This window comes from Prosopis cineraria, unplaced genomic scaffold, assembly GCF_029017545.1.
Source record: "Prosopis cineraria cultivar Desert tree isolate PC_DT_omini unplaced genomic scaffold, ASM2901754v1 PC10, whole genome shotgun sequence".
NCBI lineage: Eukaryota > Viridiplantae > Streptophyta > Magnoliopsida > Fabales > Fabaceae > Prosopis > Prosopis cineraria.
In genome coordinates this window covers 14,554,986-14,567,681 of record NW_026555341.1, presented here as the reverse complement: position 1 = coordinate 14,567,681, position 12,696 = coordinate 14,554,986, and the positions used below count along the sequence as shown (strand labels likewise).

General features: G+C 28.3%; 2 protein-coding genes across 2 annotated transcripts; one reads left to right on the top strand and one right to left on the bottom strand.

Annotated features, from left to right (window-relative positions):
• Positions 1–2,537: 2,537 nt before the first annotated feature.
• On the top strand, positions 2,538–3,418 carry LOC129284590 (germin-like protein subfamily 1 member 1). Its single transcript, XM_054920116.1, is given in 2 exon segments — positions 2,538–3,068; positions 3,071–3,418. Coding segments are annotated over 2 exon segments (666 nt in total). The 5' UTR covers positions 2,538–2,572; the 3' UTR covers positions 3,241–3,418.
• A 4,766-nt stretch (positions 3,419–8,184) lies between these two features.
• On the bottom strand, positions 8,185–9,997 carry LOC129322692 (probable galacturonosyltransferase-like 9). The gene has a single exon (XM_054969028.1). It carries the CDS (start codon positions 9,807–9,809, stop codon positions 8,532–8,534), a length of 1,278 nt encoding a protein of 425 aa, XP_054825003.1. The 5' UTR covers positions 9,810–9,997; the 3' UTR covers positions 8,185–8,531.
• Positions 9,998–12,696: the final 2,699 nt, after the last annotated feature.

The following is a 12,696-nucleotide window of genomic DNA, read 5'->3' as shown; positions in this document are numbered from 1 at the left end:
TTTCTTAATATTTTCAAAAAATATTCAACAACAAACATTATTAGTTATTTAAAACTTTACTCTCCGTTTTTATTTGTACAAGAAAAAAAATTGTATCACACATTTAAGAAAATTAAATTAACTATATTAATTATGTCAAAAAAATAAAAGAATTGGACTATAATACCTTTATTAATTGTATTAATTAAGCCTTCATTAATTTTCTGTTATATCTATAAATGATAAAATTATGAGAGGTAATTTAAAAAATTTACAATAAATGTCTATTGAAAAATGTGATTTTGCTTATATAAAAAAAATTAAAAAATGATAGTTTCTTTTATATATAGAAACAAAGGGAGTATTTAGGAGTGCAAATTGAGAGTCTTGGAGAGGTTTTTGAGTGCTAAGTAAGAGCTAAAGAAATTTTATAAATTATAAATCTAATCCTAATTTTTTGAGTTTATTCAAACTAGCTTGTTTAGCTTTGACTTAAATTACCAACTTTACTCAAAGACACGCAAGCCTTCATCTTCATGTTGCATAATGCAAAACCATCCGTCTCGCACTTTGATTACCATATTTTTGGATAAGTCAGCTATTGGCTAAAAAAAATCTCATAACCAAAAATTATGGACTAAATTTTGAAAATTTGATAGTATGATCGATTTATTTGATATATAGGATTTTATCATTAATATACAAGAGTTTATTATTAAAAATTAAAATTTTACAAGGGGTTTCTTATTGATATATAATGATATATCATTAACAAATGTAATAAATTAGCCACAATGTAAAATTTAATAATATTGAACTGTTTTTTTTTTTTGCTTCTATAACATGAATTATGTTTACAAAAGCCCCTATTCCTTATTGATTTTTTAATCATTAGAAACGAAATAATGAATTTGTTACATTGCAACGTAGTAGAATATATGGGAGAGATGAAGAATTGAAGATTCTATATGTGAAACTATTCCTACAAAACAATATTCAAATATTATCAAAATTTTAGACATTAGAATGATTCAATGCATTTAAATTTTTTTGTGCTTCTTTCAAGGACAATATTTTTTTTAAAAAAAATGAAGGGTATATATGTAATTTAGACCTTAAACTATAGGTTTACAAGCAATTTGATCCCTAAACTTATATTTTATATATTCTGAATCTTAAACAATTAAACTTGGAACAACTTCACCATCATTAAATTAAAAGAAATGTCCATAACTTTTTTTAAAAAATAGGGCTTGATGTTCAATTTTCTTCAAAGGAGAATGGAAAAGAAAGGGGGAGTGAAATTTGAAAAAAATTGTACATCAAGCTCCCTTTTTTTTTCTAAAAAAAAAAGTAACGAATGTTTCTTTTAATTTAATGGTAGAAGTGAAATTATTCTAAATTTAATTATTTAAGATTAAAATATACTAAATACAAGTTTAGAGTCCAAATCACTTCTAAACTTATAGCTTAGAATTCAAATTGTAAATTAATCCAAAATAATAATGGCTTATACATGTTCGGTCATTTAACTTACCTAATATTATGTTTTGATTTTCATCAAGTCCCCAGTCTAAGATGGGTTAAATAAACTCACATATTTAACCTAGAACCCACGGTGGTTTATCCCATCTAATTTGTCTAATTGAAATCATTAATGCTCTGATTGATTAAACTATATATGAAATAATATATTATGGAGAGGGTAGAGACTAGGGAGGGAGGAATTTAGTTAGTTCTCCTATTTAAATAAGTACTCCTTTTACTACTTTATACTCCATCCAGTTTAAAAATATAATACACTTTTTAAGGGGCTAAATGTTAAAAAATGTAAGGCATTTTTAATCATTTGAAGTGTAATTATTACTTTTTTTTCAAAAGTGCCGTTATTGATAATAATTTTATATTTATTGTAGGGTGTTTAATAGAAGTAAATATGAAAAGATAGAATTAGTTTGAAAGTAGGTAATTACTTTATCAAAGGGTGAAATTCGATTAAAAATACTTTATAGTTTTAAACAGGGAGAGTATAAAGTAAAATTTAATCAATTTCATGTTTATTTAAAAATATTAGTTATCTTTAGAATTGTAAAAAAAAAAAATATAACTTTTTAAGTTTATCTTTATTTACAATTAATAATCATAATAAATTACTGTTAGCAATTCAAACCATGCATGATAAAAAAAAATAAGGATAAAATTAGGAGAAAATACATGATTTGACAAAATAAAGAAGCTATAGAGCCACAAATAATTGTGGACTTCGAGAAACTAACCCCATAAACATGCTTCTCTCATACTTATCAAAAGTCACTTTCAAGTTAAATGCAACTTGAACATCATCAACTTGAGTGGCTTCTTCCGATTTGATCACATTTCTCTAAAGCTTGCCTTGTGTCTTTCTCATTCCATACTCTCAAGCTACTCAATATCCATACCCCACATAGAAGAAAAGCTTCACATTTGTTTCATACCATTTTTCTCACCATCCACCAACTTCTCTTCCCCTATAAATATACAAAACTTCTATTCACACAACTTAAAACCTATGACATACATTCATTGTCTTGTTTTCTTATATAACACCTTAAAAATGAGAAGAAATTTTCAATCTCTTCAATTATTCCTTTTCTCATTGTATCTCTTACTAGGTCTGTCCAAACCCGACCCTGACCCGCTTCAAGACTATTGCATTGCAGATACAAAAAAGCCCCAAGCCCTTTATCTCAATGGAGCTCCATGCATTGACCCAGAACTAGCCACTTCATCTCATTTTGCCACATCCTCTTTGTCCAAGCCTGGGAACACAAGCACTAGCCAATTCGGGTTTAATGTCATCCTCACCAACATTGCTAATCTTCCTGGGCTTAACACCTTAGGCCTGACCTTGGCTCGAGTTGACTTAGCAGCCAATGGAATCGTGCCACCTCACTCCCATCCACGAGCCTCGGAAGTGACCACTTGCCTCCAAGGCACACTCCTCGTGGGCTTTATTGACACATCAAATCGGGTTTTCACACAAAATCTAAAGGCTGGTGAGTCTTTTGTGTTTCCCAAGGGTTTGATTCATTTTCTATACAATGTTGATCCTAGAAAGCCTGCCTAGCTGTTTCTGGGCTTAATAGTCAAAACCCAGGTGCCCAAATAGCATCAATTGCTACGTTTGCCAGTAAACCAGGGGTTCCTGATGAAGTGTTGGAAAAGGCTTTCCAGATAAGTCGACGAGAAGTGGAAACAATCCGTGAAAAACTTGCAGGCTAATTAATTAAAAATATAATATTGTATCTGATTTATGTCTTATGATAATGCCCAAACACTATTATGTTTGTATTATTGATCCTAGCAATTGCGTGACTTGGGATCCAAATGAGAAGGTTTGGAATGTGATGGTTTATTGGCTTTATATTTAAAAAAAAATGGAAAGAGACATTTTAACGGTTATTTGTTTAATTAAACTATTAATGGCTTAATCCCATTCATATACTAAGGTCCCGTGAAGGAGTTCAGTATGTATGTTTGTCTTTTACCCCCACTTGAATCGACATGTAACAAATCTTAAACAATTGATCAATTAATTAATTGGATCAATTTTACTGTGAAATATTAAAATAGTTAAATTTAAATACATAATTAGATAATCAATTTTATTTTGACTGCTACACGATACACCCAAAGTGAACTGCATCCAAGTTAATTGCATGCAATTCATTTAGGTTGAATTACTCATAAATCTATTAATTAATTAAGTTAAAGTCCCAATTTGTAGTGAACGGATTCTCATCACAATTACACATGACTAATAAAAAAGATAATTATGCTATTCATTACCTAATTAATCAAAATGATTCATACACATCCCCTCCGATCTTTAATATAAGGAAAATTTAATCAATTTCATACTTATTAAAAAATGATAATTATATTCTTAAATTTGTTAAAAAACTATGTAACTTTTCAATTTTATTATTCTTTGTAATTAATAATCATAATAAATTATTGTCTAGGAATTCAAACTATAGTAAATAAATAAATAAGGAATAATAAAATTAAAAGAAAAAAATATTATTACTCTAATAAAAAAAATTTCAAAGTTATTCAAATATTAAAATGGAAAGGAGTAAAGCGAGAATAATAATTTGAGCCTCTTGTGACCATTCTCACTCCTATGTTTGTCATGAGATAGGCTGTTTCTCTCTCATTACCTCTCATTTCTTAATAAATGCATTATTGGGTCATTTATTAATTTAAGTTGTTGAATCTCTCAATTATTATAATTACTAATTCGTGATAATAAATCAGACTTTTACACTATATTATTGAATTTGGTAACTGTATTTAATACAGGAACTTAATTATTGAAATTTAAATTAATGATTTTAAGTTTACATTTCATTTAAAATAATTAAATAAATGAGTTTATCAAATTGATAATATAAATTTCAATGATATAAATAATTCAGATATTTAATATTTATAATCACCGAATCCAAATTTCATTATATAAAATATGAACTCAATTTCGTAAGCAAATAAAAGAAATTGGATTTGAATTGGCTTTTATAACGGCTAGGGGCTGGGGAAGTCAACTTTGGTAAACCGGGAGAGGTAGCCATTAATGACTTCTTATTGTACAGCTGTCCCACGTTTGTAGCACATTGGTCCAGCGTGTAACACGTCTTTACTTCTTTTTTTTAAAAAAAAAAATTCCTCAAGAGTTCTTTTCTAGGCATATTCGGGGACAACATATGAAAGAAAAATGCGTCACAATGACAATTGAAAATAAAATTTCATATATAAAGTCGTTGAATATTCCTTCCCTTGAAATGCTGATAAAATGAATTGAAATGCTAATTATCTCATTGACTTGAGCTAACTTTATAATAATAATAATAATAGTAATGAAAATAGATTGTCTAGGGTCATTAAAGTTATGTACATGAAGTTCATATCTAGTAATTATATTTTGGGATCCTCTATTTTTAGTTGTTATTTTATTAGATTAAATGATAAATAATCCTTAAATTATAGTGCCAAATGCGTCTAGAACCTTAAATTTATTTTTTGTATAGCATTTCTCTTCAATTTTTACAAGCAATGCAATATGACTCTAACCATTATTAAAAGTTAACTTTAACTTATAGTTAATAGACATGATAAAAAAGATCTAAAAAATTATAGAAAATAACAAAAAAAAATTAATTACAAAGACCTAAAAAATTATAGAAAATAATTAAAAAGATTTTATTTGTCTTTTTTTGGGTAATTTTGAGATTATTTTTTATCATTTCTAGCCAACTAATAGTTAAATTTAACTTTTGTTAATGATCTAAGTCATCTTGCACTCTTTTCAAAAGTTAAATTAAAATATTATTCTAAAAATAAATTTAAAATCTCATATATTTCTGAACTTATACTTTAACAGCTAATTTGCTCTCTTATCTTATTTTATTTTACTAAATTGTCAACAAACTTTGCAACATTTAATTATACTATAAGGGACTTATGTATAATTTATCTTTGTGTTTCAAATAAACAATATATAGATGAAAAAATCTACATTGGACTAACTGGTTCAATTAGAAAAATCAATAAACGGATACCTAATTAATCTATTATTAAAAGGAAAAATTAGGAACTAGTTTAAACCAATGTAAGATCAATTGAATCGGCTTAGATATTTAATTTGGTTTAATATTGGTTTGATTTTTCTATCATAATTCAATTATATTGAAGTGAGAAAGAGAATTGTAGGTCAAGATTACTAATTAAAAAGAAGATAAAGCTTTACACGTAGAACAAAGCCATTGATAAAAGCTCAATTTATGTGGGGTCCAACAAAACCACGTGAGGGAGAGGTTCCTCTAACCTAAAGGGAAAGTCCTGGAAGTAACTTCAATCTTCTTCATCCCCACCAGCGTTGCCACGTGGCAGTGTATATATTCTTTCCTTCGTCCTTTTCCACTTTAATTTAATCCTATCTTCCCTTGGAATCACAGAGAACCCATGAATTATATCACAACTCAATCATACTCTCCATCGGTGCCAACCAAACTCTCTTTTTTATTGTATTTTTAGTGTTGTATTAAAATTCAATTCAATTTCATTGATTCAATTAATAAATCATTAAATTAATGACCTGTCTGCTTTTATAAATATTTTGTTCAGTGTGAATATAATTCAACTACAATTTTAATTATTACTTAATTATTCAATCACTTCATTGACTTATTTAATAACAAATCTTTTTATTTTTTGAAAAAAAATACAACCATTAGTCCTTATATTTTTAGGATATTTAAGTATTCATCTTTATATTTTTTTCATTACTTCAAATCAAGTTTCATATGTACACTATATTAGTTCATAAATTTTTAAATATAACCCTAAGAACTTAGAGAAAATTAGTTCAATGGCTCTCATAAATTATGGATGGGATTATTAAATATTTTAAAATATGATTCATTCATAAAATTAATTAGATGTATTTTTCTTTTGTATTCTCAGAATAAATTTATAATTAAAATAGAATATATTTGATTTAACCAATCTTTAGCTGATTAGGTCTTTTATTTTTATCATCAAAAATCATATTATGTGTGCTCCCTCTCAAATTATCATCTCTGAATATTTTTTTATTATATTTTTGATCTAATTTTTCTAGATTATCATATTCATCTCTCGTACAGTGCTTTTCTTCATCAAAATTTTTGATCTAATTTTTCTGAATCACCGTCTTCATCGCAGAGCTTTTTCTCTCTCTCCCTCTCTGTTCTTCCCAGATATTACAAAGAGGATATTAGACATTGAAAAGGAAATTTTATTACTAATCTGTGATATTATATGACTGTATATTAATGATAAACAAATTGATAAGTTTTCACTCATGTAGCTTATATATTAGTGATATATAATAGTATATCACTAATATACTATCGTAGATCAACATAACCAGACAATCAAACATAAACTTGTTTATAATTGATATATAATCATATATTAATGATGTATTATCGTAGATCAGTAACACAAAAAAATATAATTATTTTCCCAAAACATATCAAACAAAATCTTAAAAAATCTTTGCTTGAACTCTGGCTTTTGTAACAGAGTTTAATCAGACTTTCTCACCTTGGATCTACAGCTTTAGTGTGGCTTTATGTAGAAGTTGCAGTTTTGGACTTCCTCATCTCGCATTTGTGATTTTTCAACCTGAATTTGTAGCTTCCAGTCTACCTCGCCTCGCCTCGTGTTCTTACGGTCTCCTAGTTGAATCTCTAACTCGTTTATCCATTAGTGTGAGATGTTTCGTTGCCTACTGTCAGTTTCTTCATCGTCGTAATCGAGAATGCAGTGTCATCTCTACGTCTTCAAGTGGGTGAAAATGAAACCAGTGTGAAAAAGGAGAACCAGGGTATTGTGATATTTAAGGGTGATTTTATCTTTTGTATTAAAGGTAAATTAAAAATGGCCATTATTTTAATTTAAAAAAAAGTGAGTTATTAATTTTATTTAATCATATAATGTTGGCTAAATTTGCTAAAGCCTCAAGAACTTAACACTATCACTTTTTATTTTGGCTTGTTAAAATTATATTGTATTGTATAAAAATAAACACTATGTAAAAAATAAGTAGAACATTAAATTATAATTCTTAAACAAGAAACGGATGACCAACGGTGACAGAAAAACAAAAAAATTAATGGTTATTTTTCTTATACAATATACATCTAATCATAATTTAACCAGCTCAACAATAAAATTGATAATGTCATTTACTCCTTCATTAAAAAATATAAAATATTTTTAATTGAATCCCACCTCGCAATAAAGTAATTATCTACTTTTAAATTAACTTAATTTTTTTATATTTATCCCTATTAAACACCTTATAATAAATAAAAAATTATTTATCAATAGAGATACTTAAAAAAAATGATTACATCTTAAAAAGTTAAAAATATCTTATATTTTTTAATATTTAATTTTTTAAAAATATTTTATATTTTTAGAGGGAGGGGTATATATATCAACAAATTTAACTCTGTTAACAACACTAACGTTGAAAATATAGAAACTATAATTAAAACGCGCTAACACTACAAGCAGCAACAATTATATTATCCCTTGATTTTTTGTCGATTGAGGATTCCCTAGAAAGATAAATTCAAACTAGATTGAAATGATTTGGTAAAAAAAAAAACTAGATTGAAATGAAAGAATGCAGCAACTCTGTTATTATAATTACTACTATTATTCTCCACTTTGTTTCGTAGATGCAATGATCAATGGTCCCATAACAAACAACTTAATCCCACCTCTGTAGAAAAATTCAGATTGTAACAAGAACTCCATCCCCAGAAGAAGAAGAAGAATTGGAAATTTAATACATGAAAATTACACGAAAGAATCTAAACAAAAAATGAAATATAAACCCACTCTCCTCTTCTCTCCCTTCAATCTCTCCTGAAATGTGTTCTAATCCATCTCTGTACACAGCTAATCAAAGAATAATAATCTGGACAGTAACTGTAAACAAATTATCTATCAAAGAATCATAACAAATCATTCGAATACCCAACCAGAATCGAAGAAAACAAGCCCCATTGTTGATCCTTTCCACTGTTCTGAGGCTTGAACAGATCATAAGGCTCCCAGAGACTATCCAGAGGACAAGGCTGCTTGGCATCGAGCCTCGCCCATGGCTTCCCTTTCCCACTCCAATGCAAGAGACTCACAGGACCAGAATGAAGCGACCTGCAAGTTCCCTTCACGTTATCTCCACCTAGACCGTGTTGATTCCACCTATGATCAATAGCCTCAACGTTTCCTGCAAAAACCAGCAAGAATGGCGGAAGCGAACCCAGATCGTAAATCCTCTTCGTCTTCTGCAACTCCATCCACGTCTCGATCCTCCTCCTGTAATTCCCCTCTCTCCATTTCCCCAAATCCATCACCATCACGCCCGTGTTGAAATAGCAAGGGCTTCTCGACGCGAAGACCCGAGAAAGAACCGGCTCCGACCAGAACGTGTCGGTGAAGTACTTGGTGAAGTTGGCGTGGCAGTATTCCGGCGCTCCGATGACTCGATTCCCGGTGAGATTTACGTTCCAGAGCTTCTCAATGTCGTCGACGACGATCACGTCGGAGTCCAGGTAGATGACCCGGTCAACGCAGGGGTCAAGGATATCGCCGAGGTAGTTCCTCGCGTAGTTCAGAGGGTTCTCTAGGGCTTCGCGAATGGAGGATGAGATGAGGTTGATGACGGTGTCTTCCCTGAAGATGTAGACCTTGAAGTTGAGGGAAGGGAAAGTGGATCGGACGATTCGGGTCAGGACCCGTGGACTGGCCGGGTCAAACTCCGCCGCGATGAAGTGGAAGAACACATTTTCGGGGCACGAGGAGTGTTTGAGGACGGAATGAACGGCGGCGATGGAGCCCCGAAGATAACCCGAATCCAAAGTCATAGCTATGTGAACCAGAGACCGATCACAAGACAAAACTGAACCCTTATTTGACGAAACCGGGCACCCGGCTCCATTTCTGTAATCCGGAGCTTCGGCGAATTGAAACAAGCCATCGAACTCCAACCGATCTCCGACAGCAACCCTCGTCGGTAACGACCGAATCCCGAGACAGAGGAGAGGGAATAAGGGGAGTAGCAGCGAAACGACGAGGCTTAACCGGAGAGAAAGCATTCTTTCAGATTCGTTATCCTTGAAAGAGAAAAGAAGTGCGAGATATTGAAGCAAATGAGTACAGAGGAAAGAAACAGAGAGAGTTCTTGAAGTTGGAGCTGACAAAGAAGGTGAAATCGGGTTTACATCTGGCATGAAACGAAATGGGTATGACCAGAGAAAAGCCAGATTGCTCTGATAATATGCTTGACCTTCAATGGCTTCTTCTTCTTCTTCTTCTTCTACCTCTGCGCGTTCTGCAAGAGAGACACGGTTTCGCTATCGGAGAGACAGAAGAAAGAAGAAGGCCAAGGGCCAAAAGGGTAGGGGTAAGGGGGGAAGGAAGGAACAGAGGAAAAGAGAAATTTATTGATGTACTTATACAAGATTCGTTTTACTGTCTCTGTCCATGACTCCCTATTTATTTATTTCTCTTTTATTTCATTTATATTTATTTTATGCCACCCATCATTGGACTCTTCAATATTAGTGTTTTATTTTTTTTTTTCCTCGGCGTCAGTGATAAGAAGAATAATGGTGTAATTTATCTCGGATTTATTGTTAGTGATAAGAAGAAAATAATGTACTCCTCCCAAAATATAATATACTCTCTCCATTAAAAAATAAAAAATATTTTTAATTAAATTTTATTTTAAATAAAAATAGTTACTTATTTTTTAATTAATTATATCTTTTTATATTTATCTCTATTTGATAGGGTGTTTCACCTTAAAAAAAATATAAAGTGATATATTCAATAGGGATACTTAAAAAAAAAAGTAATGAGTATACCTTAAAAAATTAAAAATATTTCATATTTTTTAACATCAAATTTCTTTAAAAATGTCTTATATTTTTAAATGGAGGGAGTAAAACATATTCTAAAAATCTTGCTTTGTATAATATACAAAGTATTTGGTACTCTTTATAATTATTTTTGCAATCTACCCTGTATTGTAATTAGCATCCATCCGTCCTCTTTTTTATTTTTTTTATAGAATTTTTTAAGAAAAATAACAATAAAATTCTTCAAATTATATAAATGATAATCTGTTCTCTTAAAATACTATAATTTTATTAAAGTGACTAGAGACTTCTTTGTCAATAAATTTTAAATTAAAAAGATAATTTTACCTTTATTGACAAGTTATGATTTCTTATTCAATTCTTGTAATTCTTTAAATAAAGTTATTATTCTTCAAACAAAAGTTGTGAATGAGATTTGTTATTTTGAAAACTTAATTTTTAATAATAAAAATTACACTTAAGAAATTATAATTTTTTATTTAACTCTTGTAATTCACTAAATAAAAGTTATTATAATTTAAGCAAAAATTATGATTGGGGTTTTTTTTATAACAAAAATTATACTTGACAAATTATGATTTCTTATTCAACTTTTATGATTTACAGAATGAAAATTGTGATTCCTTAAATGAAAATCATGATTAGGGCTTGTTATTTTCAGTGAAAGTAAAATAGTCTTTTCACTTTAAAATTTATTAACACAAAAGTTTTCAAGATTTTTATTGAAATTATGGTATTTCAAGGGATTAGATTATCATTTATATAATTTTGATAGATTTTATTGACATTTTTTTTTTTTAATTATTATATAGTAAATAAAAAATAAAAGATTAGAAAGATTTATAATAGAAAAAGGTGGACATGGGACTCATAAGGAAAATGAATAATAAATATGGAACTAATATTATAAAATAATCCTTCTGAATTATAATATAAGATATTTTTTAAAATTTTTACTTAATTTAAAATATAAAATATTGATAATTTTTATAATTTTTTTTCAACTATACCTCTACTTCATTTCTTACACTTTTTGAAAAAAAGAATGTATTAAAATTTTAATTATTATTATCAAGATGCTTATATAAAGTATTTAATAAAGGTATAATTAAAAAGATATAAATTTTTTAAAAGATTAAGGTTTTAACTAGAATTTTTGAGAACCATAATACTTTATATAATACTTAAAGTATTATGGTCTAGTGGGAGTAATTTATTTTTACAAAATTATGTATACTAATAAATTTTAAAAATATCCCTAATTTAAGATAACTTTAATTGTGAAATCTAAATAGAGAATAAAATATAATACAAAAGGAAGGATAATATTGAACAAATATAATCAATGAAATCTTAAAATATTTTGTATACTAAGATACTAAATTATTTCCAAACGTATTTTATAAATTGGAATGGAGGGAGTGTATATGTCACAACTTATTTTTTTTTTATATTTATACAAAAAAGAAATACTTTGTGAAAATTAATGAATCTCAATTTCAAATAAAAATTTCCAAAAAAATAAATTATGAATATGAAATCTATGATAAAAATATGTGTGAAACGTGAAACAAAATTTAAATAAAAATTACACAAATTGTAAATTGGTAGGCATACAATGCAGTGATTTTTTTTTTCATTTCTAGAATTTTAATTTATACTTAAAAATAAATTCTACAAAAATAATTTGATGTTTATTTTCAACATGTAAAAGGTAATAAATTTTTTAATAAAATAAATTATTTATTCTTTCACCATGTAAAAGAGAAATATATCATCAAAAATAAATTGCTAATTGAAATAACTTCTAATATACATAATCAAAAAAAAGGTGAATCTGACTCTTATGGACTAATACTTCTAAAGCCTTCAACCTTAAAATTAGTTATTTCTTGAAACAAATATTTATTAAATGGGCTCAAGGCCAAACCTAAAAAGCCATTTTTTAAATTTTTTAAAAAAATTAAGTTTGATATTGTAATGTTATATATTCATTGTTTAAAATATAAATTATAATATTTTAAAATCCAAAATAAGTAATATAAATCATCATTTTAAAGTACAAATCCTTATTCTAATGCCACCCCAGCCTGAACTTATTTTTATATTACAACTGAAAGTTAATATCCCATGCATTACACGAGTATAAAATTCTAGTTATACATCTATTTCATTTACTATTTGTTTTGCAAAAATATTTTAAAATTTGAATTATTAATATCAAAACACTTATATA